This window comes from Aulonocara sp. 'chitande type north' Nkhata Bay, linkage group LG16, assembly GCF_057382095.1.
Source record: "Aulonocara sp. 'chitande type north' Nkhata Bay isolate Kocher_YH1m ecotype deep benthic linkage group LG16, A_spYH_male_GT1.1, whole genome shotgun sequence".
Classification (NCBI taxonomy): domain Eukaryota; kingdom Metazoa; phylum Chordata; class Actinopteri; order Cichliformes; family Cichlidae; genus Aulonocara; species Aulonocara sp. 'chitande type north' Nkhata Bay.
The window spans coordinates 27,268,501-27,286,957 of record NC_141359.1 but is presented as its reverse complement, the minus strand read 5'-3'; the positions used below and the strand labels follow the sequence as shown (position 1 = coordinate 27,286,957).

Here is an 18,457-nt window from a genome sequence, read left to right as displayed (position 1 = left end):
GTTTTTGTTTATTTCGGTTTCGTTTCTAACAGAATAAGGGCGAAAATGAGACAAAACCTGAGCAGAAGTCCACGTGCCACGCTGTGATTGGCCATCAGCAGCCTTTATATAAATCAGACTGGTGTAGGATCATTACTTTAACTGGACCAGATGGGACCACTCACTTTCATAAGCGAGGTACTATGATTTTAATCTTTTAATATCATTGGTATTGCAGTTACCTACTTAGTATAATGTACTCCTTAAAGGATGTACAGATATGTACAAAGTGTGGCTCTTTAATAGTTTAATAGTTTAATTATTTATATAGCACATTTAATTACAACAGAAGCGTTGACCAAAGTGCTGTACAAGAATGCAACATACATAATAAAACAACTTAGAGTATTCATAGTTTAGTTTGCATAGTATTGCATTGTATCTAAAAACAGTGCAGCGTGTAGGTAGCTGATATTTGATTTTTTAAATTCCAGCTGATTAACAGGAAGTTGGCTGCTATTCAGCGATCGTGTATATTTCCTTCCTCTTAGAGGCCACCCAAACACATGAGATATCAATAAAAAGCCCAGAATGTCCTCTATTTAGTACATCAGGACTTAGTGGGATATCTCAAATAAGTCAAAAGATATAGACCAAAAAACAAATGTCTATTACAGAGGACATAAACGAATAGGCTGGTTCTCAAGAGGATATGTTATATGACTTTGTTCTGCTCACAATACCCTGAATTTCTTACAGGAACCAACCCTGGAACAATGAGTCTGAAAGCAAAAAAGAAAGCTCGGTGAGTTACTTTGATTTTACTTTAATGTTATGTATACAGTTCTTCCTACTGTATATAAAACAATAGGAAATACTGTTATGCACTTCCTACAGAACAGTATTTCTGTAGGAAGTACTGTACGCAAAAAATGTGTGGCTCTATAGTACTGTAGGAAGTGCTGATACATATTAATATGATTTTTGGCGCCAATGTTATTTTCTCATTTTACTTGTAGGTCAAATTATTTATTGAATTTAATTACTGCTCAGTCTGTAATTATTTGAATCACTATATGAAATGTTTTTAATAATCTTTGAGTGCACATCTTCATTCATCTCCATTTGTAACCAGTTCCCTACAATTACATACTAAATGCAAAGTTCGTATTCAACGTTTTATCATCCAAATTACATCAAGTACCTGCCCATTTTCAATTTATTGTCCCATAAAGTATCTTCTGATTTCATCACAAGCTGTTATCTGATTTAAAGTTGAGAACTTTATGGCTAAGAATACAAGTAAAATACACAAGCTTGTTTAATATTAGCTCTTTCCTATAATCAGTGTATCAGGAGGACTCACTTTGTTTTAAATTAAATTCAAACTCGGTGCTTTTTAATTTCTCTGCTGATACTGTTGCTTTTTTATAGGACTTCTTTCGGGGCCACAGCACCGCCCTTCATTGACTACTTGAAAGATATTCTACGTCGATATCCAGATGGCGGACAAATTTTGAAGGTTGGTGTAATGTTTTGCCAAAAGTCCATTTCATCAGTTACTTCTTAAAGTACTATCATAGGGTTGCAAAAGGATTTTCAGTCCTTTAGAAATCCGGTTTCAAAACTGTCCCTTGGCTCTGATCAGTAAATGCTTTCCTAATGATTGAATTGTCTCAGTTACTCATTTTGACATTTTGTACCTTGCTGATAAAAAAAACACGAAGTCCATTTTGTAAATAACTTTTAAATAAATCATTATGTGATCATTTAAACTGTCACAAAGGAGGGTTATCTAGTCTGTGCTAACGGGCTAACTCCTTGTTATTAAAAAACACTATTTTCACAGTAAGATACACCATTGTGCACCCGGTTTCCAAAAAATAACAAGATAATGACAGCAAAAAAACACTAAGATTGTGGCCTCATAACAGACGTCAATGACTAATGTCACTGTGGTTCTGTCCAACTTTCATAGTGTGAAGAACTCATAAACTAATTTTGACCAAATTTCACACAAATGGATACGTTTTAGGAAATGATGATATTTTATATCCAAAGGGTCAAATTTCTGGTTTACAGTAACATAATATTTAAAAAAAACCCACTTTTCTGGCTATTGTTCAATACTGCAACACTAATCCTGGATGTGTACCTTGTGAGTATTGTCCGACTATTTGAACCTTTTTGCTGCTTGGATACAGTTTCTTTTTAGTAACAAATATATTTAAAACTCTTTTGGCTATCATAGCTATAAACTTGTGTGTGGAATCAGCTTTACAGGTCAAACGTGAGCACATGTAACATGTTTTTTGAGCTTCAAGATCTGTACCGCAAACAACATTCTCTATCCTAGATGCTTGACTTGGATAGGGATCAAATTAGTGGATTATTGGAAACATGGATGTAAACTGCAAACTGACTGCAAGCATTACTATAATTCTGTTTTTTCTGAGGTTTTGCACCACTTGCACCACATAAGCACCATGTGCATTAGGGTTCTTCTACATACTCAGTTGCCTTTTTTGTGTGCTTTAATGTTGGAAGAAAATGTGAAAATATAATACAGTACAATTCAACACTAATAGTATACAGTTGTGTTCAGAAGTTTACATACACAGGGGCATGAATGTCAGGATAAATTTTTCTTTGAAAACTAAGAATTGTATGCCCAAGTTTGGATTTATTTTGGATTTCCCCTAATCCACCAAGGGTCAAAGATATATATTAAGTTAGCCTTCTTTATCCATCTCAAAACCGGTTTTGATGTGCGTTTAGGATCGTTGTCATGTTAGAACACTCAATGGTGTTTAAATTTTAACTGTCTGACTGTTGATTGGATGTAAAGTTGAAGAAGTCAATTTTCAATATTCCATCCCCTTCGTGTAATGTACCAGTACCATAGCAAAACAGCCCCAAAGCATGAAGCTATTGACATCATGCTTGACAAACTGGCACACTGTTCTTAGGTTTGAAAGACTCAGCTTCACTGCTTTTCATTGTGGCCAAATACCAGAATCTTTGTTTTCGTCTGACTATAAAACTTTTCTCCTGAATGTATTTGGCTTGTCCTTGTGGGAAGCTGCAAATTTTAGTTGAGCAGAAGGTGCCAATTTTGGAGCAGGTGCTTTTTTTCTTGGTTAGCACCCTCTAAGTCCAGGGCGAGGCAAAAATGGGTCTTTGGGTCTTCTCACAGACCAAGGTCTGTAAGAAGTAAATGTAAATCCTGTAAACTTTCAGTTGTAGCCAGTTATGATTTAATAATGATGATAAGAATTTAATAGGCCTTGGCATTGTAAAAGACACTGTAGAACCTTCAGTAGCACTTAAAAGATTTAAGTTACTGTATGTATATAATATATATATATTATATGTTATATTTTGGCCTTCTGTGGATTAGAGAAAATCTAAAATAAATTCAACCTTGTGCATCCAATTCTTGTTTTTTAAATAATTCAAAATATATGATGTTACAGTAGGAAACCTAAATGGCTAATTAAAGCAGGGCTAGATCCCATTTAAACGAGTCACGTTCAGGGTTTAGTATGCTGGTTCACAGGAGAGATGGGACGCTTCTTGGAACAAAACCATTGTTCACATCACCTCTCCTGCTAAAGTAAGGAAAAATTGCTTGTAGGGGTGCGGCTATCAATTATTTTAGGGATCAAGTAATCTATCGATTATTCAATTGATTATTCGAGTAATTGATAAGAAATACTTTTGTCTTATTAATGAGCAATAATAAATAATCAAAAGAGAAAGAACCAGCAGTGCATTGGTTTCAATTTTACATACTGCAATGTTTTAAAGTTTAACTGCATACAAGATCTGTAAAAAATAAATAAATAAAATAAAATCTATATTGAAATTTTAGCTTTTAAAGAAAACAGTTTCTTAAATGCAAAAGATATATAAAAATCTCAAATCTCAATCACAAAGTAAACTAAGGAATAAAAATGTACCTTTTCTCTGTCTTGTTGGAAGATTTTCTGACATTATTAAAAGGTAAGTTTAAAAACCCTCAGGTCAGGTACACCCCATCTCCCCCTTTAGCCTCACCCCTGTTTGCTGAAGGTATCGCTTTTATGAAATTAAATCATGATTTTACCAGTCTGGTGTCAGACTAAACTCCCAGGAGCTTTTTTCCAGTAAAGGTTTTAATGGTAATTACATGAACAGCCCTGCTGTTTTGGACGCTCATCCTGACCTCACCGTTCTTGGTAATGACTCTGACTCTTTGCTCTGTGTAAACAGACTCTGGCTCCACATTAAACTGTGCCAACATCAACATCACTGCTGCTATTGTGTTATCAGTGTTTTTGAAAAGCTAGCATTTACGTTGTTTTGGCAAATGAGCGCGCTACAGAGCCTTGCGTTAAACACAGCATAGAAGAATTTGTGTCGAATGTTTTTTAGAATTAAATTACTTGATGAATTTTTGCAGCCCTACTAGCTTCCATTGGCTGTCTTCTGTTAATGGTTGGTTTTGTTGGTCAATCAGGAGCTGATTCAAAATGCAGATGATGCTCAAGCCACAAAAGTGGTTTTCATCCATGATGAGCGAAGCTATGGGACTGAAAGCCTTTGGACTGAAGAACTGGGAAAATTTCAAGGTATTTATTGATTAACAATAAATAAAAAAGCTTTTCTCTAAAACATATGTTTCTAATGTTTCTTTTACTTTTACATGAAAAAAGGTTAAAAAGAAGAAAAATCAGTCAGTCTTTTTTTCAGTCTTTCTTTTTTTATGTATTATCACAAAGCCATGAGAATGTTTTATTTTTACGAAGGTCCTGCTCTCTATGCCTACAACAATGCCGCATTCTCTGAGGACGACTGGGGAGGAATTCAGATGGCTGGAAGGAGTGTCAAGCGTGACGACCCGAACAAAGTCGGGAGGTTTGGAATCGGCTTCAACTCTGTTTACCACATAACAGGTGAAACTATGTATAGTTATCACACTTGATAAGAGTAATGTTTGTTTTGTTTTTTTAAATAAACAATTGACAGTAGCATATCTTTACTTTGTCCACAGATGTGCCAAGTATATTCAGTTCAGGCCACCTTGGCATGATGGATCCCCAAGAAAAAATATTTGGAGAGAGAAATGGAGGGTTTTGGTGGTCTTTGGATGATGCTGAAGACCAAGAAGTTCTGCTGAATATGCGTGATCAGTTTCAACCATTTAGAGATATAGTCTCACATGTGTGTGAACATGGATGGTCAAAAGTTGTCATGGAGGATCAGCACTTCAATGGGACAATTTTTAGATTTCCTTTACGCAATGAAGCATCAGAGATTTCTGATAATCTGTATGACTCAGATAAAGTGGTTGAGCTTTTTGATAGCTTCATTGCAGATGCAGATTTGAGCCTCCTCTTCTTGAAAAATGTCACCTCCGTGTCCTTGTTACATATTAGTGAAAATGGAGCTGTTAACACCAGACTTGAAGTGAAATCTTCAGTCCCCACAGATGATGTTTTGGTGTCAGAAGAGGAGTCAATCACTGAGGGTCTAACAAGGTTCAAAGTTATAACTGTGAGTTCAAAAGACCAAAAAGAGACAAAGTGGCTTCTGACAACATGTACCATGAAAGAGGGCGTTGCAGAAGATCTTGATTTGCTTACAAAGAAGTTGAGCTTTTTACCTCAAGTTGACCTGGCATTCCCCTGTGGTGAGAAGAGAGACTGTAGCCAGAGCAGACTGAGCTGCTTTCTCCCCCTTCCAAACAATGAATCCAATAAGACAGGACTCCCAGTTTATGTCAATGCATGCTTTGGCCTCACAGACAATAGAAGACACATCAAATGGCAAGAGGAAGACCAGAGACATGATGAACATGCTTTATGGAATGAAATGCTGATGAAGGAGGTGTTTCCACAAGCATACATCAAGATCATTCAAGATGCCATTAAACTTGCCCAAAAATCTATCCTCCCTGTTTCCTCTGTGTACAATCTGTGGCCAGATCTCACTCAGATACAACACAAAGAAAAATGGCATGCTCTCACTCTGGATGTTTTTCATCACTTATTCAGACAGAACGTGGCCATCCTCTCTCTTGCTAAAGATGAAAGACAGTTTATCTCTCCATCAGAAGCTGTTTTCCCCTGCAATGGCCCAACAAGCACCAACATATTGTCTGCCATTAAAAGGACTTTAGTGTCATGTGGAGAAAATCTTGTCACTTTACCAGCTAGTGTTGCAAAGGCTATACATGAGGCCTACCCAAACCCTGCTACCCTAAAACATGTGACTCCAGCATTCCTCAGGGCCATTCTCCACAGGACCGGTGTGGATAACATCACCAAAGATGACAAACTCAGTCTTTTGGAGTACATTTTAGGTGATGAACAATACAAAGAACTTGAGGGTCTTCAGCTCCTTCCACTCAGTGATGGCTCTTTCAGATATTTCACATACAAAGAGGAAGACACTGCTTTGATTGACAGCCATGAATGTCCAAGGTAGGATTTCCATACATCTATCAATATTTAAAATAAATGTTATATTCATTATGACTAAAGTTGCCATTTTTATGTGTTATTCACATATTGATTGTAACTGAATATTTGGAAGATTCAGGAATGTTTCTATACTGAATGAACTCCTAACAGTTTGATTGACAGAATCCATTGCACTTTTTTATAGAGTGTTGCTGCCATTCTGTAAACCCTTCTTCATCCCACATGATCTGACTCCAGCCTGCAGTGCACATCTGAAAGAACTGGCCAGAAGAAGTAAGTGAAAGTAATTTTAAACAATACAGAGTCATTTGTACACAGCTACACATTTTAGCACACACATTTATTCTTATCTTTAAAAAACAAATCTTTTTGATCTGCTCTTCAGATTTCTTCAAGATCACCAACATTGATGCATCCCATGTGGCTGAATATGCAAGACGATATTTGCCACCAGACTGGAAGCAGACAGGGAAAAAACTTGTTGCATGGGACAACAACAACAGTCAGCATCCACCTTTAGACTGGTTCCAAGAATTCTGGAGGTTTCTCAACAGTCATTTTAATGAGTCAAGTCCTTTCACTGACATACCTCTAATACCAGTTAGTCCTCTGTCTGGCAGTCAGACTGTATCAGTCGCAAAACTACAGCAGAGCACAACCCTGATCTTTCAGAAAAGTAAACAGCTGAGTTTGCCAGACCGAATAGCTCAGCTGGTGAACAAAGTTGGTGGCACAGTGGTGAGAGGAAATGAGTGGCTCAAGCATGTAGACCTTGACTCGTACGTGCTGTGCCCATCTCCAAGGAGTGTTTTGAAGGTCCTGATGAATTTAGATTTCCAGCATCTTGTCACAGAACTCAAATCCGCCTCTTACACAGCACGAGAAGAACTGAAAGATTATCTCTCTTATCTGGATTCTCTCTCAAATACAGAGAAAGATTTTCTCTTGAGGTTGCCTTTGTTTCAAACCATGAAAGGATTCAGTGTTGCAGCTCAATCGAAACAAGCTGTGCTTCTGATCTCAGGCCTAACAGTACCAACAGAGCTCCCTATGCCTGATTCCATAATCCAGTGTTCTACTGAGACTGACCGCAGACTGTTACAGCTGCTCAAAGTTCATCTCTTGGACACCGCCGAAGCAGCCAATGTTCTTGTTGACAGCATAAGGAAAGGCGCTTGCAGCAGTGACAACACTAACAAAACAATGACTTGGGTTTTACAGTATGGTAAGGTGCTTTTCTCACAAAACGAATCCCTGAAATGCAGCTGTAAGGACTTGAGCTTCATTGAGGTGAATGGACAGCTGAAAAAAGCCTCTGACTTTTTTGATCCAAGAATTCAGACTTTTAAAGTCATCTTTGAGTCAGACTTCTTTCCACCGCCTTCATACACTCATTCACTGCAGATGCTGGAAAGCTTAACAGAAATCGGATTACTGAATAAAGAGATAGATGTCTCACCTGAACATTTGCTACATGCTGCCACGCTGACTGACAAACTGTGTGTGAACTCACAAACTGAGGCTCTGAGAAGAGCTCAGGTTCTGTTGGAAATGTTGGAAAGTAATGATCTACTGACAAAGTTTTCTCACAGACAGCTTCATTGCCTCAAAATGCTTAAATGGATCCCATGTGAACAACCTGGAAGTGAGAAACAATTCAGTGATAAATCTCAGAAGTATTGTTTGTTTTGCCCAAATGAAATAAGACATTCTGTTTATAAGGACATTGTTGGACATGTAATGCCACTAACAGGTAAGCTCAGTGACAGAGTTAGCAACAGACTTGGTCTCAAAGACCTACCACCACCTGAAAAAGTGATTGAAAATCTTTCAGTCTTGAAATCAAAAGCACTGGAAATGGCTAATCCTGACACAGATGTAGACTTCAAAAGACAGCTGCACAGCATTTACAAACACATGCAAGACAATGTCTCTGTATTTGTTACAATGATGGGCAATGAGACATGTTGGCTATGGGCCCAGAACGAGTTTGTTGCACCCCAGGATCTGGTTCTTGAATACCCAAATAATCTAGATCTGAGTTCTTACATTGGGAAGGTGCCAAGTGAATTTTTGCCATACAGAACATTGTTCCAGAGGTTTGGCCTGAGAAAAGTACTTTCCAATGAAGACATTTTGGGCATTCTGTACTCCATCCAGCAAACAATTGAAGCAAGACAACCGCCATTTGCAAGTTCCTCAGAGGTCAAAGTGTCAATAGAAATTCTCAACTGGCTCTGGAAAGAGAAGAAAACAGTTCAGGATGACATCCCAGTGCCAGTCATTGCTGAGGGAGGAAAATTTACCCTTAAACCACGATCAACAGCTCTTTTCTGTGATGTAAGCAAAAATGGACTGAAAGAACTAAACTGCAGAGAAGAGGAAATTTATGTCATACATGAGGAAATCCCAAAAGCAGCGGCTGAATGGCTGGAAATTCGTTTTCTCAGTACCCACATCCAGTGTGGACAATCTGAACCAATAACAATGAGAATAAAAAACATTCTTAAAGAGTACGATGAAGACAGTGACATCTTCAAAGAGCTCATCCAGAATGCAGAGGACGCTGGGGCAGATGTTTGCAAGTTCTTGGTGGATTTCAGAGTACACAGAGATGCCCCCGAAAGCCTGATTGACCCTGACATGGCTCTTTGTCAGGGACCTTGTCTTTGGGCTTTTAATAATGAGCAGTTCACAGCAGAGGATTGGAAAAATATTGTCAGAGTTGGCTCAGCCTCAAAGGAAAACAAAGTGGAAAAAATTGGAAAGTTTGGACTTGGATTCAACACTGTGTATCATGTGACAGATGTCCCCTCCATCCTTAGTGGCAACACTCTCCTCATACTTGATCCAAATGTTACTCATCTCACAAAGCATATCAAACATAAATCAAATCCTGGAATCAAGCTGGATCTCTCTCAACAGCAACTCTTTCATTGTTTTCCTGGTCAGTTTGGATCATATGAAAACATTTTTGACTGTAATTTCACTCGAAAAAGTCCTCCTGAACCCTATCCAGGCACTCTGATCAAATTACCTTTCCGAAGTGAAGAAGAAGCTGTTAAATCAGAAATAAGCACAAATGTGTATCAAAAACCCCATATCCTTGATTTTCAACATCTCTTTTCTAAGAATTCACAAACCCATCTGCTCTTTTTAAAGAACATCATTACATTATCCCTCCAAAATATCCCACACAATGGATCAACTCCACCAACAGAAAACGAAATAGAGACCATCTTCTCTGTGTCCAAAACCACTGTGAGTGCAATGGAGATTCCTGATGACACCAGTGTGTCCAAGCAACGTCATGCTGAGAAATCACTGATGAAAGTTGATGGTAAATGCAAAGGACTAATTGAATCTTGCACAGTCAGAATTATCCAAATATCCAGTCAGCAGTCTAATGAAAATGAAGTTCAGCTCTGGCTCCTGTACAACTGCTTTGGGACAGATGAGTCCTTTAAAATGGCCATTCACAAAAACAAGCAGGCCAGTTTCTCTTTGCCCATTGGAGGGATTGCTGTGCCTTTGCAAAACGATCCAGAAACTGGAAAATTCACCACATTACAAACAGAACTTGTTGGACAGGCCTTTTGCTTCCTTCCTCTTCCCATTCACACGGGTCTTCCTGTCAATGTAAATGGCACATTTGCTGTGACAAGCAACCGAAAAGGTCTGTGCGAAACTGGAGTGAAAAATGACTGGAACAAAGCTCTCCTTCAGGATCCAGTAGTGACAGCATATGTTACTGTACTCAAGGCACTAAAGAAAATGTCAGAAAATAAGCAGCTGGTGAGTTACTGTTATCACACCTTTTGGCCTGAGAGAGAGAAAGTGACTGAAACTTTCAAGCCTTTAGTGGATGCACTTTACTCAACCATTATTGACGACTCTGTTGGTCCAGAGCTCTTTAGTGATGGAGAACAATGGTTCTCAATGAACAATGCCATATTTCTTCATGAGAGCATTGAAAATGATGAAAAGATTGGTGACCTTGCAGTGCAAGTTTGTCAGAAATATGCAAAAGGACCCAATCATGTTGTTCCTCTTCCACTTTGGCTGAGAAATAGCTTCAAACAGGCTGGCCTAGAAAAGGTTTTACAAAACAGGACCTGGAACTGGGAGAAGTTCTACAGAGAAGCAGTGTTCAGTAACCTAACTACAATGGACTCGAAGAGTAGAGATACCCTTGTGCTGCATGCTATTGACCTTCATATCAAAGAAATTGACAATCTGCTGCTCTGCTATCCATGCATACCCACAAAGGGTGGACAGCTCCAACATGTCAGGAAACTTGTGAATCCTACAGGGAAAGTGGCCTGTCTTTTTGAACCAAAAGAGGGACGCTTGCTTGATGGATCCGAAAATGACTTCAGATCTCCAAAAAGGATTCAGCGTTTGTTGGAACTTGGTATGGCAAATGACCATCTCCCATTGGAAGACATCACAGAGAAAGCAGGCACAATTAATAAAACCTGGAGCATTGACAAAAAGAAAGCATTTGTCCACTTGAAGTGCCTTTTTGAACTGATGAAGAATCACATTTATGATGAAGGCTCTCACCACTGGAAAACACTGAGGACAACTGCATTTCTTCCAGCATATTCACCTGGTGATGCAAAAATGGAAGGAAATGTAACACTTAAAAAGCCCACTGATGTTTTTAGTGACAAATGCTCCCTTCTTGTTAACATGACACAACCAGTGCTGAATAATAGTAATTTGAAAATACACCACAGTGATCCAGTCCTAAAGATCTTGGGCGTGAACAGCACTCCGAAGCCAGAGGTGGTGCTCCAGCAGCTGCATGAAGGAAGCAAACAAGCACACTCCATTGACAGATCCATGCTTTACAAAATAGCATTTGAGTGCTATACGTGTCTGGATCAGTGGATCTGTGACTCTGGAAATGCCTCTTACATTTCACAACAAGCAAATTCATTTCCATTCATCCTCATTGGTGATACATTTGTGAATGTTGATCGTGTAGCTGAGAACGGGCAATTTGAAGCAAAGCCCTATCTCCACGTACTTCCAGCTGCCTTCACAAGCTTCAGGAACCTCTGGAAATGTATAGGTGTTGAAAAACAATTCACAATCACTCAGTTTCTAACTGTGTTGCAGGAATTAAAAGCTCAACATGGAAACAAGCCCCTAACAAAGAGTGATCTCTCAGTTGTCTTCACAATTTTAATCAAAGGGATTTTTGAGGCCGAATTGAAAATCACGGATGACTGTCTGATACCCAATGAGCATGGAGTTTTGCAACCTGCAAATGAGCTGTTTTACAATGACAGCCCATGGATGCCACTCACTTCAGGTGTCACATTATGTCACGAGAATATCCCACGAGCTATGGCTCGCCACCTTGGAATCAAAACAACAAGGCATCATACTCTGGAAAACCACATAGTTGATGACATGTCACCATTTGCTTTTGACTTTGAACAGCAGGAACAGCTGACTGTTCGTATTAAAAACATAATTTCAGCCTATCCATCAAAGAAGGATATCCTTAAAGAGCTCATCCAAAATGCTGATGATGCAGAAGCAACAGAAATTCACTTCATCTGGGACAAAAGACAACATGGAAAAGAAAAAACATTTGGGAAGAAATGGAACAATCTCCAGGGTCCAGCACTTTGTGTGTTCAACAACAAAGTGTTTTCTGATGCTGACATTAAGGGAATTCAACAGCTGGGAGAGGGAGGAAAGCACAGCACCCCAGGGAAGATAGGCAAGTACGGAGTTGGATTCAACTCTGTTTACCATCTGACTGACTGCCCTTCGATCCTTACAGGAGATGAAGTACTTTGCATTTCTGACCCCAATCAAAAATACATTGAAAATCATTCAAATAACCAGCGATATGGCATTGGCTATAAACTAGCTGACACTTTCAAAGAAATGTACGTAGATGTCTACAAATCATTTCTTCCAGACAAATTTTCTCTTAAAGAGGGCACCATGTTCAGATTACCTCTGAGAATGGGTACAAATGCAAATACCTCCAAAATATCACAGCAAGGAGTCACTGACCGCGACATGAAAGAACTGTGCTCTGCCCTGTCTGAAGATCCTGTAGGACTAATTCTCTTTCTGAAAAACATCTGCAAAATCAAAGTCCATGAAATCAGTGAAGATTCACAAGAACTTAAAACCATCTTTGAGGTTGAAAAAACTCTGCCACAAAGAAGTCGGGATGAGAAAGATGCTTTTGTAAAACATCTACAAAATGCACTGCAATCAGACAAAACAGCAACACCGCACAAGACTTTCTATGAAACTGTGATTTCCACCTCAGATAAAAGACAAAGTAAGTGGATTGTTGCAGAACAATTTGGCTCCTTCAAAGACAGCTACGATTTAAAACTATCAGAAAAACTTCCCCAAGCATCATTAGCTGCACGTGTGAACACAAAGGGATCCAGCATCATGGATTTTAAAGGAGAAGCCTTTTGTTCACTTCCTTTGCCAGGGAAAACTGGACTGCCAGTACATGTCAATGGAAACTTTGAGGTTGATTCTGCCAGGAGAAGCCTTTGGAAAGAAGATGGGAAGAGTAAGAAATCCAACTGGAATGAGATTTTGAAACAGAACGCCATTGCTCCGCTTTATGCAGACCTCGTGAATTACATCAGGCGAATGATCACAGTCAAGAAAGTTTCCCTTGCAAGGATTGAATCATGTTTCAGAACAGAATACTTGTGTTTTTGGCCAACTGTGTCCAAGGATGTTTGCCCAGACTGGCATGAAATGATACATGAAGTATACAGATCACTGAAAGAAAAAGGCCTTGATGTAATCCCTGTGATGAAGAGCTCAACATGGAAAATTGCAGATAAAAAAATTAAAGAATACTCATTTGACTGGTGTAATGTCAGCGAAACAGACTCAACTGAGGCACCTTACTTGACAACCTTGGGAAATTTCAAGCTGAATAACATTTTGGAAGATCTTGGAATGAAGCTGGTTCCTTATTCCACAAACATGCAGAGGATTTGGACAAGTTTCAGATCTGCTGGGGTTGAAGTGAAAGAGGTCAGTCCCTCCACTGTGCAGACTTTCCTACGAGCAAAACCTCTAAATGATCCAACCCAAACAGATGAGGATTTGCCTTTACCCATAAGCGCCACTTTGATCAAAGATGAGAAAAGATGTTCAGAGCTCCTGAGTTTTTGTTTAAAAGATTTCTCCTCACAAAAGGTCACACAGAATTTACTCAATGGCCTTCCACTTCTTCTCACAAGAGATAAAGTTTTAAGACTCTTCAACTCCCAAACACCCACGTGGATATCAAGGTATGAAGATCTCTTCTTTGACTGCCAGGCTCAATTTGCAGATTATCAAATCAACATTTGGCACACTGACCTTCTTCAAAGATTAAAACTTGTCAGAAATATGACTTTGCACCACTCAGAGAAATATCTGAAACCATTAATTCAGCATCTTCTTTATGACTGTGACATTGATCCACACAGTGGTTTTCATGTCCCCAATGAGAAAATATTGAAGTGGCTAAAATTACTTTGGAAGTTCATAATGAATGAAATTAAACCGCCAACATCTAGAGATGACGAGTCCAGTCTGACATTAAATTATGTGAGGAAACTCTTCAGTGACTGCTATATTTTACCTGTTGTGTGTCCAAGGTTGAACAACAAGCACTTCCTGCAAACAATGAAACACATGTCAAGTGTTGTGTTTGCCTCACAGAAACACAAAGACATATCAGGCATCCTCTTCAAACTTGGTTTTATGAGGTTTGATCATGTTTTCTTCTCTGAGATGGACCGATGGATATATTCATGTCTACAAGATGAACTTCTTGATGTAGATGATGAAAGCTCAGTGTTGGATCAAGTATACAACATTAATCGCTCAGAGTTTTCCCAGCTTTCAAATGATAATATGAAAGAGTTTCAGATGTTCCTGCAATCAGGATTATCCAAGTCCAAAGTCAACCAAGAGTATGTGAGGAAGCTCAAATCCTTACCAATATTTGAAACAACACATGGTGAACGAGTGAGGATTGATGGACCTAAACAGGTTTATGTTCTCAACATCGAATATTCAGTGAAATTTCCAGATTTGTTCAACCTGCCCAACACCGGCAGCATTTTTCTCAAGTTCAACTCTGAGAACCGCACACTGTCAGAAACAGTCAACATTCAGGTCCTGGATGATTTGCAGTATTTCATGAAGTTTATACTGCCTGCTGTACACCAACTCACAGAGACACAGATTCTTCACAGCCTCAAGCTGTTGCTCTCACTACATTACTCTTCAGAGGACAAGAAAACTATCATCTCCTCACTGAAGACAGTGAAACTGATTCGTAGTTCCCAAGGTAGACTAGAGCCTGCATCATACTACTTTGATGAGAGTGTGGAGCTGTACAAAACAATGCTGCCTCAAGAGAAATTTGTTCCTGAGACATTTTGGACTGAGCTGTGTGAAGGAAATGATTACCGGTACGCACCAGAAAATGCAAAAGAGCTGGTCAGAGAACTTGGAATGAAGCATGTTGTGTCAAACGATGAAATAATAAATTTCGCGTACCAGCTGGAATCAGAAGCAAAAGGAAAAGGAAAAATTGAAGACCTGAAACTGAAATCATCATTACTTTTCAGGGAAGCCTTGAATAAAGCATGTGATGTCAAAGACAACAACAAAAGTTTGCTGGAAAGCATTGCTGACATCAAATTCATTTTTCCAGTTAATATTAGAAAAGAACTGTCCAACTACCACCAACCATTTGCTGCTGAAGGAACTACTGTTAAAATTAGAGGCTCGTTGATTGAAAAAAATCCAGGACATCAGGATTTGATTTGGACCTCAATGCCAATTATTCACTTGCCAGTTTATACAGCACAGAAACTTATGCAGATGATGAAAAATGCAGGAGCTCATGAAGAACCACCTCCAAACTGTGTAACCAGTAACATAAGAAACATCTGTCAGTCACCATGTGAAACTGACCAGCTGATCAAAACACGAGCTAAAGTGTTCAGAAGTTCGTACGCTTACCTGCAAGCAAAAAGATTTGAAGGAAACCAGCTGGCTGGTCTTCCTGTTGTGTTGGTTGAAAAAGACACAAAACTTATGAGGCCTGATGACGTGTGTCTGTCGCTCTCCTATGATCTGGACTTCAGACCATATCTGTACAAGATTACTCCAGAAGATGCAATGTATGCACCGTTCTTTCAGAAAATTGGTGTGAAGAACGAAGCTACTGCAGAGCAATATTGTAATGTTTTGGCAGCAGTTTACGCTGATTCCTGTGATAAACAGAAACTACATTTGAACCAGCTGATAACTGTGAAACGAGCTGTTGAGCAGTTGTTTAAGTTAATCAATGCTCAGGGAAACCAGACGCTTCTTGAAAATGTTGAGACTCTGTATCTTCCTGCAGTAGATGGTAAATTATACCCATCATCCACACTCTGCTACAACGACACAGTGTTTGAGACCAAAAGGTTGGAAGAAGCGCTGGAGAACAAGTTCCTGCTGCTTCAGAAACTCAGTGAATGTCATTTGGGCAACGACAAATACAAGCATCATCAGCTGTTGCAACTGCTGCCTCAGAAATTTCAGCCAAAGATGCTGTCTGAGTTCACAGAGGAAAGAGTTGTGGAATCAGAGATGCAGCTTTGTGAACTTGAGACTGGCTGTAAATTTAGTGGATGGTTTGATAAACATCTCTCCTCAGGAGCCTTTAAATATGGATTAATTTGTCTTATTAGAGAGAATTCTCAAGGCAAAATAACACAAGAGGATGCCACTAAAATGTGTGAGAAGACTTTTGGCAGTATACAAATTATCTGCTGCAAAACATTGAAAACAACACTCTGGCTCGATAAACAGCCCTTTCCCAAAACAGATGAAGAAACAGATGTATCTGTGGAACGAGGGCAACAAGGGTGTACCTTTTACTTAAAGCACAATGATGACATGGCTCTCAAGGTAATAAATGAAGTCATCATGACACTGACAAAGGAGATTAATGCTCTTTTAGGGAACAGAATTGCATCGGTTCACCTTCCAGTGCTGGGACAACTCCTCATGTGTGACGATCTGCAAGATGTTCGGAAAACTCTGGCTAAAAATCAGATCCGTGACAGTGCTGAAACTGAAAGTTCCTCTTTTAGTCCAGCAGCCCCTGGGACAGAGGTTCCAGAAGAATGGCATGATTGCTTGGACATGAATGTCCTCAACAACTTTGAGGAGGGGGAATATGTTGGTTACAGCATTGATGACAAGTACATTTATGCAGTTATTGTTGAAGAACTGCCTGGTCACAATGGACGATATTCATGGAGATACAAAATAGAAGTAGGAGAAGATGAGCCCATTGAAGTCAGCTGTGTTGATCTGTTTCAGTTTAAACGAGAAAAGAAGGTAAAAACAGAAAGGAGGAAATGCATGGAGCCAGGACCACAGAAGAAGACGCTAAAACCAGAAGAAAACACTTGCATGGAGCTGGAACCACTGACAGGAGCTGTGCCACATTCTTCTGAATCATCAACAAATTCTTTACCAGCCTCTGTTGAGGAAGCTAAAAGGGAAATTGATAAATGTTTGGCAGAGATCTGGAGGCTTCCTGAGGAGGAGAGGCACAAAGCCATCAAGAGACTGTACCTCAGGTGGCACCCTGACAAAAATTGCCAGTCTCTCGCCAATGAGGGATTCAAATATTTACAGAATCAAATTGATTAGACTTAGCAAAGGCACAGTCAAAGCTGCAGGCTCGACCTTTTCAAGCAGAAACACAAATTTCAGAGGCTTCTATGAAGAGTGGAATCAGAAGGCCAGGTATCACAGAAATAGTCGAGAGAGGTTCTCTAGAGGTTATAGAGGTTTCCATTCCTACAACTTCTGGACCCATAATGAAAATGTCCCAAGGCCAGACAGAGAAGAGGCCAGGCGCTGGTGTAGACAGGCTCGCTGCGATCTCAATGCAGCTCACAAAGACACTGGTGGAGGGAGCACAGAGTGGTGTCTGTTTAAGGTCCATCAAGCAGTAGAAAAGTCTCTCATAGCAGCATGCTATAAAAGAAATGGACAACGCCCCAACAGCAGCTCAATTTCAGCCACTGCTGCACAAGTTTCCCGCTACAGCCTCCAACTGAGAGATCTGCCTGAGATTGTGAAAAACCTGCAGACACTCGGAGTGGATCCCAAAAAGACTCAATATCCCAACTGCCATCCATATCCTCACATACCGAACGGACGATTCAGATCAGAGAATGAAATGCTGGCACTGAACAAGGCATCAGAGCTCCTTAATAAAATAGAAGCATATGTGAATTAAGGATTTAAGACAAGGTATTGGTCAGTGTAACTGTTTTTCTAAATGTTAAAAGGATGATTCCCACAGTGGAAAACTGAAATATTATTTAGCATCACAACCAAAAAGGAATTTAAGTTGTATTTTTTTTTCTTTTTTTGAGTAATGATCACTGAATGATGTTAGTATGAAGTATAAACAACAAAGGTTTTTGTGCACTTTCATGAATATTCACCTAGGAAACATGTAATGACTGTATGACTTTGTTTTGCTTTGCTTTCGTTTTGAAGCTGCTCATTTGTGATATTGCTATATTATGTGTTTTGTTTTGTTTTGAAAATGCGTATATCAAGTATTTTTTGTATGCAACTTAGTTGGGATTTTTGACTACTCTTTGGAGTAGGTCATTGGACTGCTTCATTGTTGTTTGGTAAATACCTGCTGGGAAGCAATATACTTACTGTAATATAACATTTATGAAAAGGCAAATGTGAAGACTACTTACTGATTGAAGCTGCAACTACTGTAGAAGTTCTGTCTAATGTATTTAGAGATTTTCTTACTTATTTTTCTTACATTTTAAACAGTTATTACTATTGACATCCATAACTTTTGGTGACAGAAGACACTCAGCATGTAATTTTGTTATGTTAAGTGCAAATGCAAATGAAATTGGCAGAAATCTGTCCCAACCTATTATTATCATTTAATAAAAGTT

At 39.1% G+C, this 18,457-nt stretch overlaps 1 protein-coding gene across 2 annotated transcripts in view; it reads left to right on the top strand.

Annotated features, from left to right (window-relative positions):
* Positions 1-755: 755 nt before the first annotated feature.
* LOC147311724 (sacsin-like) overlaps positions 756-18,457 on the top strand; it is a 34,428-nt gene continuing 16,726 nt past the window's right edge. Inside the window, exons 1-7 of one of the 2 annotated variants that reach the window (XM_086265551.1) lie at positions 756-784; positions 1,414-1,501; positions 4,481-4,592; positions 4,770-4,916; positions 5,015-6,446; positions 6,631-6,719; positions 6,832-15,750. In XM_086265551.1, coding sequence (XP_086121677.1) covers positions 756-784; positions 1,414-1,501; positions 4,481-4,592; positions 4,770-4,916; positions 5,015-6,446; positions 6,631-6,719; positions 6,832-15,750 — 10,816 coding nt within the window. Of the gene's footprint in view, positions 785-1,413; positions 1,502-4,480; positions 4,593-4,769; positions 4,917-5,014; positions 6,447-6,630; positions 6,720-6,831; positions 16,851-18,457 lie in introns of both variants that reach the window. The other variant, XM_086265552.1, reaches the window with a different exon arrangement.